The sequence below is a fragment of the Podarcis cretensis genome (assembly GCF_951804945.1).
Source record: "Podarcis cretensis genome assembly, chromosome: 2".
NCBI lineage: Eukaryota > Metazoa > Chordata > Lepidosauria > Squamata > Lacertidae > Podarcis > Podarcis cretensis.
In genome coordinates, this window is record NC_137171.1 from 10,315,942 (window position 1) to 10,341,232 (window position 25,291).

At 46.2% G+C, this 25,291-nt stretch overlaps 1 protein-coding gene across 1 annotated transcript; it reads left to right on the plus strand.

The window, feature by feature from the left end:
• The first annotated feature begins 350 nt into the window (after positions 1-350).
• On the plus strand, positions 351-7,213 carry GPR84 (G protein-coupled receptor 84). Its single transcript, XM_079966817.1, has 2 exons — positions 351-560; positions 5,727-7,213. Exon 2 carries the CDS (start codon positions 5,796-5,798, stop codon positions 6,921-6,923), a length of 1,128 nt encoding a protein of 375 aa, XP_079822943.1. The 5' UTR covers positions 351-560; positions 5,727-5,795; the 3' UTR covers positions 6,924-7,213.
• The last annotated feature ends 18,078 nt before the right edge of the window (positions 7,214-25,291 follow it).

Genomic DNA, 25,291 nt, shown 5'->3' on the forward strand with positions numbered 1-25,291 from the left:
GAAGATTGCCTTTCTGTCACGTGTCGCCTCTAGTGTTCAGCTAACTAACTGCAAGTATTTTAGCTTCACTCCCAATACCCATCACTTTCCAAATCTCAAAAAGTCAGGGTTTTCTAAATGTAGATTTATTGCACCTATAGTTTCAGGATGAACTTGAAGCACTCCTGCAAAATACTGCTAAACTGGTGGCAGTCTGGGAAAGGCACCTTGCTTTGCCTCACTCCCTTTCTACCCCGTCCAGTTGGGGTTAATCTTTAATTTTTTTTATTTCTTCCTTTTTTTTACATTTGTTTAAATCTCTGCTCTAAACATTTGTAGGCGAGCCTGCCTAAAGGCGCACATGCAAGCATATTTCACGCACTGTGAGTACACACAGGTCTGGGCGTCAGACATTTACAAGCCTGCGGGGAAAGAGGAAGTTGCTTCAGGGAGTTTAGACACTTGGGAGTTTTTCTCCTCTCAGCAGAGCCAGTGAGGAACCTTTATAAATAGCCGTCCAGAACGTAGAGGCACCCCATGGACATAATCCCTGGATCCAAACGCTCATCTTTCCCTGGTAAGTTGCTTAACATCCTTAAAGTTTCCATACAAGAGAATCTATAAAGTTTTTAAGTTGAAATATTTGGGTGGCTTTGCTGTTATTTTTCTGTAGATGCGTAGAGTTGATATTAACTTTCAAGTCTGGTTTAGCGCCATGGCTGCTTAGAACAGGGGTAGGTAATGTGGTGATGTCCTTCATGTGTTTTTAACTACATCATCCCTGATCTCAGACTGACATGGCCAGGAGGACTGGCGGGAACTGTAGTTCAAAGCACCCAGAGGTCGTGACATTGGCTGCCCCTGGCTTATAAAGTTGTCTGCAATGGAGCCTTTTCTGGCACAGAGCTTAAACAAGAGATTAAAGACTTTATGGACTGTATTACTGAGTGTGAGGCTGGTGTTAAAAGCCACAGTGGTGCAGTAAGGATGGGGTGAAGGGAGGAGGCTCATAACTGATCTCTTAGCCCTGAGAATGCTGTTTGAACATGCCCAGACGGCATGCTTTCCTTATTACGTTGTTCATTTATGGGTAGAACACTGCCATGGAGATATCTGGTGCTGTATAATCTCCAGAGTAATTTAAATTCAGTTCCAAGATGGCTTCTTTATTGCACATTTATTGAGCCTCCGTCTTGATTTGTTTGTGCAAAGTTTGTGGGGAGGTCACTTGAATTAGCACAAGGGTGAACAATGTAGTGCCCGATAGATCAGGCATAGGCAAACTCAGCCCTCCAGATGTTTTGAAACTACAATTCCCATCATCCCTGACCAATGGTCCTGTTAGGTAGGGATGATGGGAATTGTAGTCTCAAAATATCTGAAGGACCAAGGTTGAGGAAGCCTGTTCTAGAGGCTCTAAGGTTGCCAGAATCTGAACTGTGACCTGCAGCTGTGCCTTTAAAAGGGGCTTGATTTGCAGTCCTTAATATGTAGCAATAATTATCTCCATGCCCCTCCACACAGGAAGTAGGCTTTTCCTGTTGATTTCTGCACACTGAGCCAATATATTAAGCCAGGCATAGGCAAACTCGGCCCTCCAAATGTTTTGAGACTACAATTCCCATCGTCCCTGACCACTGGTCCTGTTAGCTAGGGATGATGGGAGTTGTAGTCCCAAAACATCTGGAGGGCAAGTTTGCCTATGCCTGTATTATGGCAAGGGTTGGGGGAACATTTTCTTTTTTGACCTCGAGGGTCACGTGGTCTCTGGGCAACCTTCCGGGTACTGCATGCCAGTAATAGGGGAAAGACATGGAGCAGTGAATTTAAACTTCACCTCTGTGCACTAGGCTAGCTTCTACACATGCTCACACATTCCTCCGCATTCCCTCCAACATTTATCTGATGAAAATAGGGGTGTCCTATTCAATAATAATAATAATATGATTTATACCCCGCCCATCTGACTGGGTTGCCCCAGCCACTCTGGGCAGTTTCCGACATATAAAATAATTGAAAAATAAATAAAATGACTTCCCTATGTAGGGCTGGGACACGGGTGGCGCTGTGGGTTAAACCACAGAGCCTAGGACTTGCCGATCAGAAGGTCAGCAGTTCGAATCCCCGCGCCGGGGTGAGCTCCTGTTGCTCGGTCCCTGCTCCTGCCAACCTAGCAGTTCGAAAGCACGTCAAAGTGCAAGTAGATAAATAGGTACCGCTCAGGCGGGAAGGTAAACGGCGTTTTCGTGCGCTGCTCTGGTTCTCCAGAAGCGGCTCAGTCATGCTGGCCACGTGACCCAGAAGCTGTACGCCGGCTCCCTCGGCCAATAAAGCGAGATGAGCGTCGTAACCCCAGAGTCAGCCACGACTGGACCTTTATATAGGGCTGCCTTCAGTTGTCTTCTAAAGGTTGTCTAGTTACTTATATCCTTGGCTTACGGGTCACATCAACTTCATACCCTCCAACCTTTCTCCGATGAAAATAGGGACGTCCTAGGGAAAAGTGGGACATTTCAGGATCAAATCAGAAACCAGGGCAGCTTCTGTAAATCCAGGGCTGTCCCTGGAAAACAGAAACACTTGGAGGGTCCTCCCTCTTATTTCCTTATTAAACTTATTAGCCACTTGTCACTTCGCATGCACCCAGGTAACGTAACATTGAAGAAAGTAGAAATAATGAATGAAATATAAATGAGAATATGAGAGAAAAGAAAAGATACAATCATGACCATTCCATACAGCATTTTCAAAAAAAACTGTCCCCGCCCGCTGGTAGCAAAGTAATAAAAAAGTAAACTACGTTCTTAACCCACTAGCCAGTAGAGAAAAATAAAACCTCAGACACCGACACCTCCCTTCCTAGCAACGGAATCCCCCGCACAGAAATCATTTATTTAACACTAGCGGGGAGAGCCAGGAGCCAGATAAGGAGGCCCGGAAGATCAGTTGAGGTTTCACACGCTTGTGTTCGGCAGAAGATGAGGCCTGGCTTGGGGTCGTTGTCCCCCCCCCCCCCCGCTGCCTGGTCAGTTGGCAACCCAAAGAGGTTAAAGAGCTAAGCAGAACGTGTGGCTACTTTTCATCATGAAGAGGGGGGCATGTGTGTGTGTGTGTGTCCATGTTCTACAATACAGTGGTACCTCGGGTTAAGTACTTAATTCATTCCAGAGGTCCGTACTTAACCTGAAACTGTTCTTAACACTTTAGCTAATGGGGCCTCCTGCTGCCGCCGCGCCGCCGGAGCATGATTTCTGTTCTCAGCCTGAAGCAAAGTTCTTAACCTGAAGCACTATTTCTGGGTTAGCGGAGTCTGTAACCTGAAGCGTATGTAACCTGAAGCGTATGTAACCTGAGGTACCACTGTAATAGATCCATTAGGGCTGGTTGCGGCTGTTTGGGCGTTCCCAGCAGCTCAGGATGACTACCTTATCTAGGGCTCTTTTGTGGGGGGGCAGACGCCTGCCTTTCTGCCTCTACCTCCCCGCCATTCCGTCTCAAACTTGAAAGCGGAGCCATCCAGGTAGAGGATGGTGCCTGTCAGGACCGATTTGGAGACGTCTGTTTCCGTGGCAACGTCCCAATTAGGCCTTAAAAAGGAAGGAATGGGGTTGCGCTTTGATCTCTCTCTCTTCCCTGGAGAAAGCCGGGATGCAAATGAGAGAGAGTCTTGCGCATGTTGAAACTCGCATGCGACAGAGGCCTCAGGCGTCCGGCTGGCTGGCAAGGAAATCTTTTCTCGCTCTTGATACACTTCTCTTTTGGTTTCCAGGTCTTTCCGGCTTTCTTATATGCTGCACCATGGTGGCAACTGCTTAGCTGGGATGGGAGTCCTTTCACGGTGGCATGTGCCTCTCAGCCTCAAGCTGAATGTGCACTATAACTCTAAGGCACATTCGAAGCACATCCTTTCCCTCAAGGAATTATGTGGTTTTGTTGAGGGTTTTTGCTGGGAAGTGTGACTCGGTGAGAGGAAAACTACAGAGCCCAGAATTCTCTGAGGGAATGAATGTGCTTTGAATGTGCCTTAAAGGTATCGTGTGTACGCAGCCTCAGTAGCCCATAGGCAAGAAGCCTGTAAAGGGGGGCAGGGAGATGAAGCAGAGATAATACAGTGGTGCCCCGGAAGACGAATGCCTCGCAAGACGGAAAACTCGCTAGACGAAAGAGTTTTCCGTTTTGGAGGTGCTTCGCAAAACGAATTTCCTATGGGCTTGCTTCGCAAGACGAAAATGTCTTGCGAGTTCCCGCGGGGTTTTTCCCCCTTCCCCCCCCTTTTTCTAAGCCGCTAAGCCGCTTATCCGCTAAGCCGCTAAGCCGCTAAAAGCCGCTAAGCCGCTAATAGCGCTAATCCGCTAAGCCGTCAATGGGCTTGCTTCACAAGACGAAAAAACCGCTAGACGAAGAGAATCGCGGAACGGATTCTTTTCGTCTTGCGAGGCACCACTGTAATAATAATAATAATAATAATAAATAATTTATACCCCGCCCATCTGGCTGAGTTTCCCCAGTCACTTTGGGCGGCTTCCAACCAAATATTAAAATACAGTAATATATCAAACATTAAAAGCTTCCCTAAAGAGGGCTGCCTTCAGATGTCTTCTAAATGTCAGATAGTTGTTTATCTCTTTGACATCTGGTGGGAGGGCGTTCCACAGGGCGGGTGCCACTACTGAGAAGGCCCTCTGCCTGGTTCCCTGTATCTTGGCTTCTCGCAATGAGGGAACCGCCAGAAGGCCCTCAGTGCTGGACCTCAGCGTCCGGGCAGAACGATGGGGGTGGAGGCGCTCCTTCAGATATATTGGGCCGAGGCCATTTAGGGCTTTAAAGGTCAGCACCAACACTTTGAATTGTGCTCGGATACGTACTGGGAGCCAGTGTAGGTCTTTCAAGACCGGTGTTATGTGGTCTCAGCGGCCTCTCCCAGTCACCAGTCTTGCTGCCACATTCTGGATTAGTTGTAGTTTCTGGGTCACCTTCAAAGGTAGCCCCACATAGAGCGCATTGCAGTACAGTGGTACCTCAGATTACATACACTTCAGGTTACAGACGCTTCAGGTTACAGACTCCGCTAACCCAGAAATAGTGCTTCAGGTTAAAAACTTTGCTTCAGAATGAGAACAGAAATTGTGCTCCGGCGGTGCGGTGGCGGCAGGAGGCCCCATTAGCTAAAGTGGTGCTTCAGGTTAAGAACAGTTTCAGGTTAAGTACGGACCTCCGGAATGAATTAAGTACTTAACCTGAGGTACGACTGTAGTCCAAGCGGGAGATAACCAGAGCATGCACTACTCTGGCGAGACAGTCCGCGGGCAGATAGGGTCTCAGCCTGTGTACCAGATGGAGCTGGTAAACAGCTGGGCTGGACACAGGATTGACCTGTGACTCCCAGGCTGCGCACCTGGTCCTTCAGGGGCACAGTTACCCCATTCAGGACCAGGGAGTCCTCCTGTCTCCCCAAAACAAAAATGCCAGAGCTTCCTCAGCACTTGGCAATGTAGCAGTGACCATGATTACTACCTGGCTTGGACAGACCAGAAGTGGCTTTTTGGGGAGTCAAGGAGATCTGAAGTGGCTGCTGGGAAAGTTTGTTGCCGTGACAACATTCTGTGCCAAAACATCTGACAAGTTAACTAGGTGTTGTTTGAAATATTTCCCTGTGCCAGCCTTGGAGTCAGCGCTAATTTGTGTGCTTGATAGCTTGACACACTCAAACTGAAATCTATCTCTCTCCCATTTCCTTGTAATGTTAGAATTTTGACCTGCTAGGTCCTGACCTTTCCACCAGAGGGCAGCATAGCCAAAAACCACTTCCACCCAAGATGGCGGATCTTGCCAACAACTTCTCCTGCTACGACCCGTCCATTGTTGGCTACCGCTACGTGGCAGTGAGTTGGGGCATTGTGGTGGCCATCGTGGGCACAGTGGGCAACGTGCTGACCCTGCTGGCCTACGCAGCTGACGCCAAGCTGCAGACGCGCTTCAACCTCCTGATTGTCAACCTGACTGTGGCGGACATTTTGTACTGCACCTTCCTGCAGCCCTTCTCGGTTGACTCCTACCTCCATCTCCACTGGCGGGCAGGGGCCGACTTCTGCCGTGTCTTTGGGATGTTGCTCTTTGTCTCCAACTCCGTCTCCATCTTGACACTCTGCCTCATCGCCATCAGCCGCTACCTGATCATTGCCAACACCGCCCTCTTTGACCGCATCTTCTCCCGCCTCGGGACGATGCTCATCATCCTGGGCACCTGGGTTGCTGGCCTGGCCAGTTTCGCGCCGCTGTGGCCCGTCTATGTCTTAGTGCCCAAGGTGTGCACCTGCAGCTTCCACCGCCTCCGCGGACGGCCCTACACCACCATCCTCATGGGATTCTACTTTGTGGTGGGTCTCAGCTGCGTCGGGATCTTCTACTTCCTCATCCACCGCAAAGTCAAGAGTGCCGCCCGTGCCATGGACCAATACAAGCTGAAGAAGACCAGCTTGAAGAAGGGCCACGTGGCTGGTGCCAGTTTAGCCACACCGGGACGATACCAAGAACTTGACAGCGGAGTGGACAGCGCTGGTCCTTCCCAGCATAGCTGTGAAGCTCCGTCCTCTGAGTCGACTGCCAGTACCAATCTCCCATCAGCTTCCCAGAATGGCGAAACACCTCCTAAGAAGGCGACCCCATGCCAGGCCAAGGACAGCAACTCAGAATTTCGCCGGGTGACCCGCATGTGCTTTGTGGTCTTCCTTTTCTTTGTCATCTGCTACATCCCCTTCCTGCTGATCAACATCTTTGATGCCAAGAACCGGGCTCCAACCGTCTTGCACATGATCGCCGCCAATCTCACTTGGCTCAACAGCTGCATCAACCCAGTGCTTTATGCTGCTATGAACCGCCAGTTCCGCGAGGCTTACAGAGACGTGGTCTACAACTTCGCAAAGAGGTTCCGCTGCCACCGCTAACTGGAAGCCAGGCTGCTCTCCATCACCGGAAAAGGGATACGGTCTTCCCACCAACCCTGGTTTGCCCTCAGGGCTGTAATGTCACCAGAAAGGAAAAAAAGCTAACTGGGTTTTCCACACTGGACTAGATTCCCAGTTCTTTAATCCAGGCCTTCACATGATGCGGGCCCTGTTCTTTTGCTACGGTATATTATTGTAAATTGAATTCCATATTCTGTTGTGGCCCCTATGGGCAATAGGGAAATCAGACTGAACTGGTATAATGGGCCCTGCCTTTGGCATATTGTTGAAGCTGGATTACAGAAAAACTTTTTGGACTTGCCGAGCTTCAGATACGAAAGCAAATGTTGTACCTCCACAAAGTCTCTCCTCCCTGGACAATCATCCAGTTTTAATAGGAGCTAAGAGGCTGCAGTGCCTGGTCTGCACTTTGCTGCTGATGGGTTGCATCCAATGTAGCTCCATCGATTTCAGTAGGACTAGCCTTGGATACAACCCTTTCTCTATATCTTTTAACCATTCTGTTTTGTAAATATGTATTTATATTTATCACAGCACCACTCTGTTGACAATTTACCTTCTTATGGATCTGACCACATGATGGCAGCTCCCTCCATAAAAGCTTTCACTGGCTTCCCACTGGCTCCCAGGTCTTGCAAAAGAACTTTGTCTTTGCCTTCAAAGCCCTCCATGGCTTTACCTTTCCTTATCTCTCTGCTTGTACACCCAGCCAGCCCAGTCAGTGGTCAGGTGAGATGGGAGTTGTTGTCCAACAACACTTAAAGCCTTGCTAGCTGGCCTTGCTAGCTAGGGGTGATGGGAGTTGTAGTTCAACAACATCTGGGTACCCACAGGTTGAGAAAGGCTGACCTAGAGGGACACAGTTATCCACCTGTCTATAGCCTTTGCTAATCCAGCACCACTATTCCCAGCTATCCAATAATCTTTTCGCCCTGCAAATGGCTCCACCTGTTCTCCCTGGCTGCCCCTCGTGTTTGGAACTGCCTCCCCAATCACCTCCATGATGGCGCCTCTTTCTCTCCTTCAAATCTCTCCTTCAAACTCCCATCTGTTCCCTGAAAACCTGCACATGCTTTGGACACAGCTTGCGCTCAGTCAGATCATTGGTCTCAACATAACTGACACCGACTGGCAACAGCTTTCCAGGTTTCAGACAGGGGATAATCCCAGCAGTGCCTGGAGATTCCAGGGATTCAACTTGGGACATTCTGCATGCAAAGCAGAAAGAAAAATGTAAGAACCAGAACCTCACCTGGTGGTTTGCTTCAAGGGTGAGAAAATTGAGTTTTGCTGGGATTCCTTTTTCTATAAAAGCTTATTTCCCTCCTGTACATCTGGTCCCCTTTCACTGTCCCCACATTTGGACATCATAATTTAGAGCATTTCAAAACCCAGTGTACCTGCACTATATAATATATTGGTTGCTGGCCTATTTAGAAAATGTTTCACTGTCGGATTATGGAATTTGCATAAATGTTGTCATTGTAAACCTGAAATAAAACAATCTATAATAATGGCTTATTTATTTGGTGTTTATAGACCATGCATCTGCACGCAGTCCCAGAGTATAGCATGATACTAGTCAGTCATAGTGCATGTAAACGTTAACTTGGAAATAGTAGGGGTGTCCTGATCTCATTCTCCATACCCAGAGGCCTGTGGGGGTTGGCTGGCATCAACATGTAGCACTGATGGGTCTAGAAGCACCTCGGAGGGGCATTCCTGAGTCTGAGGGCCACCAAAGAGAAGGCCCTCTCCTGCACTGCCACTCCATGGATTTTACAGGGCAGTGGAACTGCAGATCTAAACACCTATGCAAAGCAGCACTTCTTCAGCTCTTTGGGACCCAAATAATTTAGACCCTGATCTCTGAGTTGCTAAAATGTGACAAATAGTAAGAGATAGACCTTGTGTTTCTTCTGATCAGTTCCACCTTCCCTGTGGTTTGCTGGGTAATGCTGTCTGTTAAGATTGCTCAAGAGCTTTGTTTAGCGACACAGTTGCGGCGGCACATCAGGTTTAACAAAGAGTGCAAGCCTTTGCATGTACTTATTTGGGATTCTCACTGCACTTTGAACAGGATGGAGTTGCAAATTCGAGCTGCTAAATAGCACAGCTTTAAAAATGCTCTCTTTTCTCCCGCACCCCCAAACAAGACTCACATGGTCTTGACAGCAGCCTGGCACACAGAAATTCTGGGGATCACCTTTTTCTTCACCAGGGTGGCCACTTTTTGTTGCCTGTGTGCCATTACATTTCCTCATTCATATTCTGGCTGCTAATGGCACAGGTGACTTTCCTGAAGCCCAATCCATAAAGACATGCTATGATACTTTCCAGTCCTATCTCCACGATTTCACCTTCGTTTGGTTTGTTCTAGATGGGATCTAGGGACGCGGGTGGCACTGTGGGTTAAACCACAGAACCTAGGACTTGCTGATCAGCAGGTCGGCAGTTCAAATCCCAGTGACGGGGTGAGATCCCGTTGCTTGGTCCCTGCTCCTGCCAACCTAGCAGTTCAAAAGCACAGCAAAGTGCAAGTAGATAAATAGGTACCACTCCAGCAGGAAGGTAAATGGCGTTTCCATGCACTGCTCTGGTTCGCCAGAAGTGGCTTTGTCATGCTGGCCACATGACTCGGAAGCTGTACACTGGCTCCCTCAGCCAATAAAGCGAGAAGAGCACCGCAACCCCAGAGTCGGCCACGACTGGACCTAATGGTCAGGGGTCCCTTTACCTTTACCTAGATGGGATCTATATACTGCTTTTCTCTATGCCACAAAAAGCTTCCCCTGCTTAACTGCTTGCTGCAAAAAGGGAGAGGAGCAAGGCCAAAAAAAGGGGGGGGGGAGAGGACAAAACTGAAGTCCACAATGATAGAAAACGTGAGAGCTACCAAGCCTCATATTCTTTGTGTACGTGAACCAGGAGCTCAGTGCCACAAAACTGCGCCTCCAGTCTATTGCCTCCACGTTTTTAAAAGCTCTCCTCCTTGACTATAGCAGCCTATATAATTAACTTTCATTGCAATGCTCTTTATTTATTTAAGGCGTTTATAATATTTCATCACGTTCGTCCTGGGGCAAGTTTACAAGGTAAACTGAAACAAAGCCAACAGGGGGGAAATTCGGTGAAAATCAATCAGCAACAATTCCTTGGTGTTACTGGTACAGAACACCTTGGCAGGTAATCGCTGGGTGTTTGCTTGGTGTCAGTTCGTGTGGAAATGTGGAAATGTCTCTGCGTGAATGTTGACATGGCTGTGTGCAACGTCATAGTCCAAAACTGAGCATATGACCAAGGATCAGGATGTGGTGAAGGAACAGAAAGCCATTGTTTTCCTCCTTTATGCCCCAACTGTGCTTTTTCATTTTGTTCAGATTGTTCCTAAGTTTTTCCATTAGTTTGGACCCACATGCTATCCCTTCCTGCTGTGGATATCTATAAGAAACCCAGAGGTGCTAAACTGGCACTGGTTAGGGTTTACCATGATGCTAAGTACCTTACTGGGAAAGATCCTAGCTCAAAAGCAATGTGACAATGTGATAATTTTATCTAGAGGAGCTGGGAGCTGGGGGCACTGTTATACAGTAGTTCCACTCCTTCCTCCTGGACAGTGTCCAGAAAGTGGTGCGGGGGATGAGTGTTCAGACCCCTGGGCCCTCACTTGTGGGGTGCCTCAGGGTTCCGTCCTCTCCCCCATGCTTTTTAACATCTACATGAAGCCGCTGGGAGAGATCATCAGGGGGTTTGGGCTAGGTTTCCATCAATATGTGGATGATACCCAGCTCTGCCTCTCTTTTAAATCGGAACCAGTGAAGGCAGCGAAGGTCCTGGAGCGGTTGGAGGATGGATGGCGGCTAATGGATTGAGGTTGAATCCTGACAAGACAGAAGTACTGTTCTTGGGGGACAGGGGGCAGGCTGGTGTGGAGGACTCCCTGGTCCTGAATGGGGTAACTGTGCCCCTGAAGGACCAGGTGTGCAACCTGGGAGTCATTTTGGACTCACAGCTGTCCATGGAGGCGCAGGTCAATTCTGTGTCCAGGGCGGCTGTCTACCAGCTCCATCTGGTACACAAGCTGAGACCCTACCTGCCCATGGACTGTCTCACCAGAGTGGTGCATGCTCTAGTTATCTCCCACTTGGACTACTGCAATGCGCTCTATGTGGGGCTACCTTTGAAGGTGACCCAGAAACTACAACTAATCCAGAATGCGGCAGCTAGACTGGTGACTGGGAGAGGCTGCCAAGACCATATAACACCAGTACTGAAAGACCTACATTGGCTCCCAGTAGGTTTCCGAGCACAATTAAAAGTGTTGGTGCTGACCTTTAAAGCCCTAAATGGCCTGGGCCCAGTATACCTGAAGGAGCGTCTCCACCCCCATCGTTCAGCCCAGTCACTGAGGTCCACCCCAAGGGCCTTCTGGCTGTTCCCTCACTGCAATAGTCAAAGTTACAGGGAACCAGGTAAGGGGCCTTCTCGGTAGTGGCACCCTCCCTGTGGAACGCCCTCCCATCAGATGTCAAAGAGATAAACAACTACCTGACATTCAGAAGACATCTGAAGGCAGCCCTGTTCAGGAAAGTTTTTAATGTGTGACATTTTAATGTATTTTTAATCTTTGTTGGAAGCCGCCCAGAGTGGCTAGGGAGACCCAGCCAGATGGGCGGGGTACAAATAAATTATTATTATTATTATTATTATTATTATTATTATTATTATTATTTTCCTAACATGCAGAATGGGCCCATCCTGTTTCTTGCCCTGAGCTGCTTTAAATCTCCTGCAGTACAGAACAATATAGAAAAAATTAAATAAATAGTACACAGATCATTAGTGGCCAACTTACGTATGACATGAATCCCATTCCAACTTCATTGAAGTTTGTTTATTAAATCTTTGGGACGATTGATTGAAAGGTATCAGCTCTCAGGAACTCTTGACATGAACATTAGCGGCTGCCAGAACTTCAATTGCCCCAAGATGGAAAACTTACAGACTTGCGACTTTTGCTTTGGTGTAAAAATATGTGGAGTTTAGCATTAGCTGGAAAAACCTCATAAATTATGTGTTGCCAAAGGCTCTGAGGATTCTGAAAAACCCCAAGTCAAGGAGATAAGTACGTAATTATAAAACCTTTAGAAAACATCTGAAGGCAGCCCTGTATAGGGAAGGTTTTTTAATGTTTAATGTCTCATTATGTTTTTATATACAGTGGTACCTCCGGTTACATACGCTTCAGGTTACAGACTCCGCTAACCCAGAAATATTGCTTCAGGTTAAGAACTTTGCTTCAGGATGAGAACAGAAATCGTGCTCTAGCGGCGCAGCAGCAGCAGGAGGCCCCATTAGCTAAAATGGTGCTTCAGGTTAAGAACAGTTTCAGGTTAAGAATGGACCTCTGGAACGAATTAAGTACTTAACCCTGTATGTTGGAAGTTCCCCAGAGTGGCTGGGGCAACCCAGTCAGATGGGTGGGATATTATTATTATTATTATTATTATTATTATTATTATTATTATTATTATATTTATTTCGGTCATCCCGATTTTCATTGGAGAAATCTTGAATCTGCACTGTCCATTTGAAGCCTATTTGATGCCCATTTTTTCTCCCAAAGAATTCTGGGCACTGTAGCTTGTTAAGGGTTGCTGGGAACTGTAAATTTGTGAACAGCAAACTACAATGCCCAGAATTCTTTGAGGGAAAGACTTGTGTTCCCAAGGAAGAGTTTTTACACAGACAAGCACTTGTCCTGAGAACTCGTGCATTTCACCTGTGAAGTGTTTCCCCACCATCCTGCTGCCATAAAGGGGGGGGGGGGAATTTCACACCTCGTGAAATTGTCGTATCTCCGGCATGCATACTTATGGTATGACAAGGCAAAGGTGTATAAAGGCTTCAAAAACCATATTGTAAGGAAAGCATTGTATAATGTTTGGATTCGATATAAAGATTTGTTGGAAAGTAAAACTCCCAGGTGGGTGTCACCAATGGAAGCTAAGGAAGTGAAAAAGCTTAATATGGACTCTAAATGGCCAAAATATTGTGAAATCTTAGAATATGATGGTGAAAGGGTTAAACTTCAGAGTTACGAGAAATTAAAGCCCAAAGTTCGAGACTGGTTGCACTATCATCAGATAAATGAGACATTTAAACAGGACAGGAAAATAGGATTTCAGAAAGAGAGGTCAAAACTAGAAACAGAATTGTTAGAACCCGATACTAAGAACTTATCAAGAATGTATAATTTGCTGTTGAAATGGAACACACAGGATGAGACGGTGAAATCAGCTATGATTAAATGGGCACAAGACATCGGTCATGATATTATGTTCGCTGACTGGGAACAGTTATGGACTACCGGTATTAAATTTACTGCATGTAATGCTTTAAAAGAAAACATAATGAAAATGATCTATCGGTGGTACATGACCCCAGTCAAGCTTGCAAAAATCTATCATTTGCCAAATAATAAATGTTGGAAATGTAATGAGACTGAAGGTACTTTTTATCACCTTTGGTGGACCTGCCCGAAGATTAAGGCTTTCTGGGAAATGATCTATAATGAAATGAAGAAAGTCCTTAAGTGGTCGTTTCCTAAGAAACCAGAGGCTTTTCTCTTGGGCATGGTTGGCCAATTGGTGTTAAAGAAGGATAGGATTTTCTTTATGTATGCTACCACAGCAGCAAGAATTCTACTGGCGAAGTATTGGAAGATGCAAGAGCTACCTACTCTGGAAGAATGGCAAACAAAGGTGATGGACTTTATGGGACTGGCTGAGATGACGGGCAGAATCCGTGACCAGGGGAAGGAGACAGTGGAAGAGGACTGGAAGAAATTTAAAATATACCTTAAAAACTGTTGCAAAATTGAGGAATGCTAAGATGTCAAGGGGTAAGAAACAGAGAATTACAGCTGTAACTAAAAAACTAAAGGAAATTTAATGAAAGGGAATCAGGATAAATTGACCAAAGGGTTGCTAAAGAATCATAAAACAAGGATGCAGGGAAGGGGAGGTATGGGGAAGTCGAAGGAAAGAAGGGTATGAAAATACAATTTTGAAGTTATATTTGTTTAAATGTTTTGTATGTTTTTGTTTTGTATTTTGATTTTCTGTTTTGTGTTTTGTTTTTATTATGTGTTTGAAAAATGAATAAAAATTATTAAAAAAAAAAAAAAAGAAATTGTTGTATCTCCACTGCCAATATACCTACAGGAACTTTCTCCCTGAACCCGTCAACCTTAGATACACTATATGAGTTGGATCCAGATTTAATTAGCTATTGAAACCACTGTGACACATTAGTCATGCTAAGTGAAGTCCCACTGGCTGAAGTATGGATCTAGCCTGATGTTCCGTTGCAGCTCCTACATTTTAAAAGCCAATAAAAAGCGGTTATAACCTCATGAACTTTCATTTCTTCTTCTTTTTAAACCGCAAGGTGTATTTGCAATTGAGCCTGCAGTGATTCAAAGTTCAAAGCAATTCACATTATTGTCTGGGAGTGGGGAGAAATGGACAGGTCTTTCTATAATATAGGCTTTCTTTTCATGCCCGCCAAACACATGGAGAAGGAGCAGTTTTGTACTTTTAACAGCAGCAGTAAAACTGCTACCACATTTGCAAAGCTAAGCAGGGTCCAGTATGGTTTTAAATTGGATGGGGGACCATGCGTTGAGATTTCTGCATTGCAGGGGGTTGGACTAGATGGCCATTGGGTCCCTTCCAACTCTACAACTATATGATTCTATAACAGTCAGAGACTGACTGATGAAGTTTTTTCCTAGCACAGATGTAAAAAAAATCTTGATGTAGTGTTTAAGGGGGTTGGAAGTTCAAGTTCCCATTCAGTCACAAGGCTCACTGGGTACTTTGGACTTGTCACTCTCAGCCTAACCCTACCACACAAGCCAGTGTGGTGTAGTGGTTAAGAGCAGTAGTCTCGTAATCTGGGGAACCGGGTTTGCGTCTCCGCTCCTACACATGCAGCTGCTGGGTGACTTTGGGCTAGTCACACTTCTTTGAAGTCTCTCAGCCCCACTCACCTCACAGAGTGTTAGTTGTGGGGGAGGAAGGGAAAGGAGAATGTTAGCCGCTTTGAGACTCCTTAAAAGGGAGTGAAAGGCGGGATATCAAATCCAAACTACTACTCTTCTTCTTCTTCTTCTTCTTCTTCTTCTTCTTCAGACATTAAGATGAATCCACCACTCTGCGTTCTTCAGACAAAGAAACAATTTCCTTCCACATGTTAATACAGAAATGAATGACTTGTCCGCACAGTTTTTAAAAACATCCAACATATTCCACAAAATGCTGGCAATGACATAGGCAAATGATAAAGGCAAAGGTAAAGGGACCCCCGACCATTAGGTCCAGTCGTGGCCGAGCTCATCCTCCTTTATTGGCTGAGGGAGCCGGCATACAGCTTCCGGGTCATGTGGCCAGCATGACTAAGCCCCTTCTGGTGAACCACAGCAGCGCACAGAAACGCCATTTACCTTCCCGTACCTATTTATCTACTTGCACTTTGAAGTGCTTTTGAACTGCTAGGTTGGCAGGAGCAGGGACCGAGCAAAGGGAGCTCACCCCGTCGCGGGGATTCGAACCGCCAACCTTCTGATCGGCATGCCCTAGGCTCAGTGGTTTAACCCACAGCACCACCCGTGTCTCTTGGGCAAATGATAATGCTTCTCTAAAACATGTTTTTTCATTGTCCTATATTGAAAGATTTTTGGCAACTGAAGGTAACTGAAACCATCAACAGAACTGTATGGAAGAACCTTACATTTACAGAGCAAAATATCCTCTTGAACTGTATACCCAGCACATGGAACCTTACAAAAGTACAATACGAGCGGACTCTCCGTGCCCTTGCCACAGCAAAAAAACTGATACTGATGAATTGGAAAATAAAAATGTGGTTCCCTTCTATGATTGGATTGAAGACTTATATAAACTCTCAACATATGAACAACTTGCATATAAACGCAGACTTGCCATGGACAAACTCAGTGACATTTGGAATTCATTCTTACAAATATTGTAATAGGTTAAGAACTGGTGAAGTACTATAACCACCTTGTAAAATATACAGTTTTGGGGGGTTTCTCCTCCCTCCTTTATTTTCCCTTCTACATGGGTTCTCTCTCTCTCTCTCTCTCTCTCTCTCTCTCTCTCTCTCTCTCTCTCTCTCTTATTTACGTCTCACAATGTTTAGTGCACATATAATTATGTACTTTTTGAACTTTCAATAAAGATGTTTTTTTAATGTAGTGTTTAAGAGGGTTGGAAGTTCAAATTCCCGTTCAGTCAGGAGGCTTACTGGGTACTTTGGACCTGTCACTCTCAGCCTAACCCTACCTCACAGGGTTGTTGTGGGGACGTTAAGCGGAGGGGTAGAGTCCACCACTCTGCGTTCTTCAGACAAAGAAACAATTTCCCTCCACAGAAATGAATGACTTGTCTGCGCAGCTCTTAAAAACATCCAGTACATTCCGCAAAATGGTAGCAATGACACAGGCAAATGATCTACACATCATAGAATTCTAGAGCTGGAAGGGAGCATCTAGCAATGCAGGAATCACAGCCCTCTTTGAGAGCACTAGAAAGATGGCTGAACACTTTTTTTTAATTACCGTATTTTTCGCTCTGTAAGACGCATCAGACCATAAGACGCACCTAGTTTTTGGAGGAGGAAAACAAGAAACAAAATATTCTGAATCCCAGAAGCCAGAACAGCAAGAGGGATCGTTGTACAGTGAAAGCAGCAATCCCTCTTTCTGTTCTGGCTTCTGGGATAGCCGCGTGAAACCTCTTCAGGACAGTGGGATGAAGGCTCCCCCTGCCCTGAAGAGGCTTCGTGTGGCTAAGCCAGAATCTAGAACAGCAAGAGGGATAGCTGCGCAGCCTGCATTCACTCCATAAGACGCACACACATTTCCCTTACTTTTTAGGAGGGAAAAAGTGTGTCTTATAGAGCGAGAAATACGGTTATTGTGCATGGTTACAAAGTGTTGGGGTTCTGTGGAGCTTGCACTCAGGAAAGCAAGCTGCCATAGGACTGCATTCAAAACCAATACAGTGGTACCTCGGGTTACAGACGCTTCAGGTTACAGACGCTTCAGGTTACAGACTCCGCTAACCCAGAAATAGTACCTTGGGTTAAGAACTTTGCTTCAAGACGAGAACAGAAATCATGCTCCGGCGGCATGGCGGCAGCAGGAGGCCCCATTAGCTAAAGTGGTACCTCAGGTTAAGAACGGTTTCAGGTTAAGAACAGACCTCCAGAACAAATTAAGTACTTAACCCGAGGTACCACTGTACGATGCACGGAAATGGGTAGCCCAAAGTCTGCTACCTGAAGTTGGCCATTTCACCCTGCCAAATGATAGGGAGAAAAGCAATGACAAACCTAGACAGCATCTTAAAAAGCAGAGACATCACCTTGCCAACAAAGGTCCGTATAGTTAAAGTTATGGTTTTCCCAGTAGTGATGTATGGAAGTGAGAGCTGGACCATAAAGAAGGCTGATCGCCGAAGAATTGATGCTTTTGAATTATAGTGCTGGAGGAGACTCTTGAGAGTCCCATGGACTGCAAGAAGATCAAACCTCTTCATTCTGAAGGAAATCAGCCCTGAGTGCTCACTGGAAGGACAGATCCTGAAGCTGAGGCTCCAGTACTTTGGCCACCTCACGAGAAGAGAAGTTTCCCTGGAAAAGACCCTTATGCTGGGAAAGATGGAGGGCACAAGGAGAAGGGGACGGCAGAGGACGAGATGGTTGGACAGTGTTCTCGAAGCTACCAGCATGAGTTTGACCAAACTGCGGGAGGCAGTGGAAGACAGGAGGGCCTGGCGTGCTCTGGTCCACGGGGTCACGAAGAGTCGGACTCGACTAAACGACTAAACAACAACGATAGGGCCGGTCTTGATTACATAAAAGTCTGCCATTAATCATCATTCCCCCGTTTCTCCATGTGGTATCATATGATTTCTTCAGAATGGAAGGAAGTGTCTTAGAGGGATTACCAAGAGACTGCAATAACTGGAGGGTCTTTCTGCATCACTTCCTCATCTTGCCCAACCATTTCTTGTATGTGTGCTGCAGGGTGCATGTTCTAAACATAGGATGTCATTCAAATATTGCATCACAATGGAACATCCCCCCCCCTCTTCTCCCCCTGTGTCCGCATCAAATGTGCTTGAGAGAGTTGGGGAAACCCCTAGAACAGATTTTGGGGGGAGGGAGAAAGCGCACCCCATTACACAAGTAGGGATGAGTGGAAAATTCCATTCCATTCCATTCACATTTAGAGGTGAATTTGGACTTTCTGAAGCAATATCTGAACCAAAACACAGCTATCCTTTGAAATCCGTGCTTCTCGGGAATTTGCAGTTCCTTTCTCCAGCCAAGTAATGTGCACGAGATACACCTAGTGGAGTAAAGTGTGCTTTATAAAAGCATATGTAGGTGAAAATAGCACATTAAAAATTGGGGAAATTTGTGGGCAATGGGTGCAGAAATTAGACAAAAGGGCATGCAAGAATGTGTATTTTAGGAGAAATTCACACTAAAAACGCTGGAGAATTTTCACGTGGACTCTGCTTTTTTTAAAGGAAAACTGCAAGCTGATGTGGAAATCTGGAGAGCAGAACAGAAAAGCTGAAAAAATAAGAAGCTGAATTTAATGGATTTGCCCATTCTTTAAGGCTCCCATGCCGTGTCACTGAAAGTTCCATATTGGCAAAAATTCAACCAGTGTGTCCTTTTCTGGCTCACTGGGCATAGCTGCTGCTGAATGTCATTGTCATTTATGCTTTATGAGCAAAAAATAAAATAAGGGAGGTCCTGCTTTGAACAGAGTGTTCTGTGTAGCTGGAACACCCTGTTCTCATCTGAAGAAGGAGAAGAAGGGAAAGCACCTAACTTAGGGATATCCTGTTGTCAGTAAAAGGCACTGATGCAATCTGGAGCTCCTTCAGCAATTACTGCACTTTCCTCAGTTAAGACAGGATGTGGTGTGGAGAGAATGGCAGCGGCGGGGCATGGGGAGGAAGTGAAAGAGACTTTCTGGGGTTTGTGGAGAAGTTTGCAGCTGGCAGCTGCCTACAAATGGCAGTGGGGACCCAGAGCTGCTGGCTTTCCAACCAGCCCACATACAGGACTGCAGGACGTCAGATTTACAGGACTGAAATCTGTGGGGCTTCCCCTGGACGGCTGGTTTATTGAGCAGTCACCCTGATTTTCTTGTACAAAGTGCATCATCCATGCCATCCATATAAGGCACATTCACATTTGGTGAGGAGGGTGGGGAGGGCTTTTATTAGAAGTATCAGGAGTAGTTTTGGCAAGAAGGAAGGGGGTGGATTTGGCAAGGAGTAAGGAGTGGGGTGGCTGGCTTTGGTGAGATGCAAAGGGGGGGGTTGCATGCAAAGACAGCGGGGTGCAGCCTCTAATATGTCTCATAAGAATGATTACAATACAGTGGAACCTTGGTTCTTGAAGAATTTAGTTGATGAACAAATTGGCTCCTGAATGTCAAAAACCGGGAAGTAAATGTTCCGGTTTTCAAACATTTTTCGGAAGCTGAACATCCGACGCGGCTTCCGTTTGAGTGCAGGAAGCTCCTGCAGCCATTCAGAAGCCACGCCTTGTTTTTTGAACATTTCAGAGGTCGAACAGACTTCTGGAACAGATTACATTTGAGAACCAAGGTACCACTGTATTTCCAACATAGGTTGAAAAGTATCTTTCCTTCCTTCCTTCCTTCCTTCCTTCCTTCCTTCCTTCCTTCCTTCCTAAACAAAGGGTCTTGTACAATTGGCATGCATAGTACACAATACTGCTACTATATCACACAACCAAGATACTGACCAGATATATAGGTGTTTCTGAGAAATAATCACAGGGACACTGTTGGAGTCGCCAGTCCTGCTTTCACACAATGGCACGCCTGCTCTTTGCTCTCCCTTCCAATTTGGTTGATAACCCCCCCACCCCACCCCGCATTTGCTATTCCTGCCTGTCAGAGATTTTTGTAATTTCTGTCTTGTTACGCAGTTCCCCCTTCCCTTCTAAAGGTCTAATGGTGACTCTAAGCAAACCAGTCACTTCCAGTTTCTCCAAAATAACCGACAGGAAGTAGAAGCTCAGGGCTTGGGTAACTGCAGCCTATGCAAGTCTTGTGAGGGGACCTCAACAGGGGTGGGGATCTGGGCAGAGAGAGGGGGTGAAATTCCCCAGATTTTAGCATCAGGGTTTGCTCTGGAGGTCAGTCAGACTTTCCCCTTTATCAGAGGTCAATGTCTCCACTCTGCTACTCTTACCTAAAGAGTAAGGTAAAGGGACCCTTGACCATTAGGTCCAGTTGTGGCCGACTCTGGGGTTGTGGCGCTCATCTCGCTTTATTGGCCGAGGGAGCCGGCATTCAGCTTCCGGGTCATGTGGCCAGTATGACTAAGCCGCTTCTGGCGAACCAGAGCAGCGCACAGAAACGCCGTTTAACTTCCCGCCAGAGCGGTACCTATTTATCTACTTGCACTCTGAGGTGCTTTCAAACTGCTAGGTTGGCAGGAGCAGGGACCGAGCAACGGGAGCTCACTCTGTCGTGGGGATTCGAACTGCCGACCTTCTGATCGGCAAGTCCTAGGCTCTGTGGTTTAAACCACAGCGCCACCCACGTCCCAATCTCCTAAATATCAGGGCTCTAATCTGAATGAGTTCAGCAGATAGCATGCCTGCTCTGTTAGACAAGAGAGTCTTCAATTTTAATTAATTAATTTTTTTGGCAACACAGCTAGATGGGCAGAGAAAAATAATTATAATTAAAATTATTACGTTTGTAGGAGTGCAAATATCCAGAGATGTAGTGATCAGGTGGGATTGCTATGAGGAATTATAACAGATATAGAGTAAGCCATCTGTGTCAGCAATGAAAGCATTGCGTTGTCTGGGTTTAAACTATTTTGATATGATTTTTGATCAATCTACACCTCTGCATCTCTGGCCCTTTTGACCCTACTGCCCATTTCTCTCTCCTCATGTCACGTACACAGCAGTACACAGCAGTTGCTTCGCCAGGCAGGCTTCCTGGGCCATAAAGATAGAAGGCAAGTTACTTTGATGTAGTTTTCTTATATATAAGCTTAAAATGTTAATCTTGGAGCCAGGAAACAGATCTCACATGAAGGTGGTAGTGATCTGCTCCTCCTGGCCATCCTTCTTATCATGTGTACTGATTGTTTATGTATTTGCTCCTTTGTAGTATTCATTCATTTACCCCAAAAGTATGCATGGTTAACTAGTGTTTATAGTTTAACTTTGTCCCCACTTGAGGTTTGTTTGAATGCCCAGAAGAAATCTGATTGGTTCTTACGAACACTCTGTAAAAAGCTTTTTTGTGAATAAAACGGCTTGGGCCAGGGGCTACTGCAGACTCGGACAAGCACAGAGAGACACGATTATACGCACCCTTCCCAGAGTCTTGCTGGTTCAAGCCTCTGTGTGTATTCTTATTAATCAGGGCCAATCCTTCCTTTACTTTGCGAATGCAACAACGTTTAATGTTTTAACCTGCCATGGGATATTAGCTGATGAGGAACAGGACTGAAATGGAATATATCAGGCATGCCCAACTGGTCAATCTATCAGTCGATTGCGGGGCGTCCCTGGTCGCTTGCGTGACCCTGATTGCCTGATTGATGCCCCCCACAAAGAAAACCTCAACAACTTTGTGTCTTCCTCCCCCTAAAGAAAGCTCAACAACTTTAGTCAATCCAATGGGTAGATCACTGTCAATTTTTTTATAGCGGGATTAGATCGCAGTCTCTTGGGAGTTGGAAAATGCCTGAATATATGAACGAATGAATGTATAACCAAACTTCCTTGGAGCGCAGACCCAGGACCTGTTCTGATCTGAATGCCAAAGCTCACTCCTGGAACAGAGAGTGCCTCTGAGCAAATGCAGAGTCCCCAGAGCACTGCTGCTATGAGAACAGGGTGCTGGATGAGACCTGATCCAGAAGGCTCATCTTATATTCTTATGCCTGCAATGCAGATGCGAAACCAACATTAACTAGCACATTCAAATCGCAGGTGCCCTTCTTGCGCTTTTTAATCTCCATTAAGAACGATTACACGTCCCTATTAGATGCTTATAGGCTATTGAGGACTTAAAAATAGCTTTTAAGAAAGGCTCCGATAAGCGGGAGATGCATCCACCGGTGAGTAATGAGCAGATGGTGCCACCTTGTGGCAGAGGTGCTTAAAGTCTGACTCTGTGCTATAGAACGTTTTTTATGTATGCGACAACAGCAGCAAGAATACTCATCGCAAAGTACTGGAAGACACAAGATTTGCCCACCTTGGAAGAATGGCAGATGCAAGTAATAGACTACATGGAATTGGCAGAAATGACTGGCAGAATCCGAGACCTGGGAGAAGAAGCGGTGGAAGAGGACTGGAAGAAGTTTAAGAACTATCTGCAGAAACACTGCAAAGTGTATGAATGTTAAAATGATGTTGGATATGGAATAATATGGCATCAGGGGTACAGTGTTAAAAAATATGTAAAAAATGTAACAGAAAAAGGGTGGAAAAGTAAGGCTATATTATGTCAAAGTAAATAATATGTTAAAGGTGTTTAATTATAAGGAGGAAAGATTGGAGACATAATAGAAGTGATTACAATAACCAGAAATGAGTTTTGAAGAAGGGTAAGGATTTGCTGTAACTGATTGGACAAAGAGGAATACAAAGAGGGGTGGCGTGAGGAAGTCAAAAAAGAAAGCTTTGTAAACATGAGTTTGAAAAGCGGAGTTTTTGTTTTTAACTTTTTCTTTTCTTTTTACTTTTTTTACTGTTTTTGCTGTTTTGTGTTGTTTTGATGTTTCCTTTGTTTTTGGAAAAATAAATAAATATATTTTTTTAAAAAAATAAAGTCTGACTCAGTGCTTACCAGGCAAATACAATCTCACCCCTCTTTCACCGCCACGACTGATAACAGGTTGGGATGCTCAGAAAATAGAAAGGAATTGTAGTCCCTGTTTCCTGAGTATCTCAGCTTCCTAGCGTGTGCAAAAGGAAGGAGAGGTACATTGCAAGAGGGGAAAGAACTGCCACCAATTTTCTGAGGGTGGGCCCTTTGAAGTGGGCTTGGTAAGTTGATCTGGTCCATGGCCTGCAGGTTTGCCACCCCTTCCCTCCCCTCCACTGAATATTTGGAGAGAAGAGCAGCAGTGAGAGATCAGGGACTAGCACCATGTGCAGGTACTTGGGAATCAGCCCCATTGAACTCAATGGGATTTGCTTCAGAGTAGGCATATGCACGTGGCGCTGTGGGTTAAACCACAGAGCCTAGGACTTGCCGATCAGAAGGGAGGTGGTTCAAATCCCCGCGATGGGGTGAGCTCCCATTGCTCGGTCCCTGCTCCTGCTAACCTAGCAGTTCGAAAGCACGTTAAAGTGCAAGTACAGTGGTACCTCGGGTTAAGTATTTAATTCATTCTGGAGGTCCGTTCTTAACCTGAAACTGTTCTTAACCTGAAGCACCACTTTAGCTAATGGGTCCTCCTGCTGCCGCTGTGCCACCGGAGCACGATTTCTGTTCTCATCCTGAAGCAAAGTTCTTAACCCAAGGTACTATTTCTGGGTTAGCAGAGTCTGTAACCTGAAGCATATGTAACCTGAAGCGTATGTAACCTGAGGTACCACTGTAGGTAAATAGGTACCGTTCTGGCGGGAAGGTAAACAGCGTTCACCAGAAGCAGCTTAGTCATGCTGGCCACATGATCCAGAAGCTGTATGCCGGCTCCCTCGGCCAATAAAGCGAGATGAGCGCCACAAACCCAGAGTCGGCAACGACTGGACCTAATGGTCAGAGGTCCCTTTACCTAGCCATATGCAACTTGGTACAGTACAGCTTCAGTCTTATATCCGCACTTACCTAGAACTGAGCCCCATTGCAGGGGTCACAGGTCATGCAATTTCACCAAAGAGGGTGGCCCAAAACTGTGACCCTTTGGAATGACAAAGGCTTTAATGCAAAATGGCATGTCTATTGAAATCACTCCAGATCAAAACAAACCAATGTATATTAGCATGAAGCTACAGAGAGAGATATAGGGATGCGGGTGGTGCTGTGGGTTAAACCACAGAGCCTAGGACATGCCAATCAGAAGGTCGGCGGTTTGAATCCCCACGACAGGGTGAGCTCCCGTTGCTCAGTCCCTGCTCCTGCCAACCTAGCAGTTCGAAAGCACGTCAAAGTGCAAGTAGATAAATAGGTACCGCTCTGGTGGGAAGGTAAACGGCATTTCCATGCGCTGCTCTGGTTTGCCACAAGTGGCTTAGTCATACTGGCCACATGACCCAGAAGCTGTACGCCGGCTTCCTCGGCCAGTAAAGCGAGATGAGCGCCGCAACCCCAGAGTCGGCCATGACTGGACCTAATCGTCAGAGGTCCCTTTACCCTTTACAGAGAGAGAGAAAAACAGACTATATAAAGCTTGTGGGGGGAGAGGAAAATGTTTCTAAACTGGCATAGAGAAGCATTTGCAGTTTACAGAATAATAGAGTTGGGAGGGACCCCGCGGGGTCATCTAGTCCAACCCCGGCAATGCAGGAATCTCAGCTCAAGCATCGATGACAACCTCTGCTTAATATCCTCCAAGGACGGAGAGTCCACAACCCCTCAAGGGAAACCATTCTACTGTTGAACAGCTTTTACTGTCGAAAAGTTTTTCCATATGTTTGCATGTTTCAACCCTAAAGTCTGATAGCCTCTCAAAACTTCCCCAGCCATGGAAATAAGAAAAGAAAAGAAAAGAAAAGAAAAGAAAAGAAAAGAAAAGAAAAGAAAAGAAAAGAAAAGGAGGGTACCTTCTATCATATGTGGTGGACCTGCCCCAAGGTGAAAGACTTCTGGGAGAAGATTTATAATGAATTGAAAAAAATGCTGAATGTCAGGGAACTGCCATTAGAGCCAGAGGGAGGGAGAGGGCTCCAGAAGGATTCCGGAGAGCGTCTCGGGATGAGGAGAAGCAGCCCATCTTCTGGGGAAGGAAATCAGTGTAGCACCAGTGGAGAGGGGGGGCAGATGGGGGAATCGGCGAGGCGGTCCCATGACTCCTCACCGGGGACCAGCGGGGAGAGCACGGGTCCTCCGCTGCCCACACCCTCCTTGCGCAGAAGGCTTCCGCGCAGGGAGAGTAGGCGGAGACTAGGCGTCAAAGAACTTCTTTGCTGGAAGAAGTTCAAGAAACGCCCACTGACAGATTCTGCCAGCGATTGAGACAGCCACGGGCGAGTGGCTGTCCGGACAGAAAAGGTTCACTCAG

What these genes read in the sequence shown, in the direction of transcription:
- GPR84 (XM_079966817.1), top strand. Translation starts at nt 5,796, where the DNA reads ATGGCGGATCTTGCCAACAACTTCTCCTGCTACGACCCGTCCATTGTT.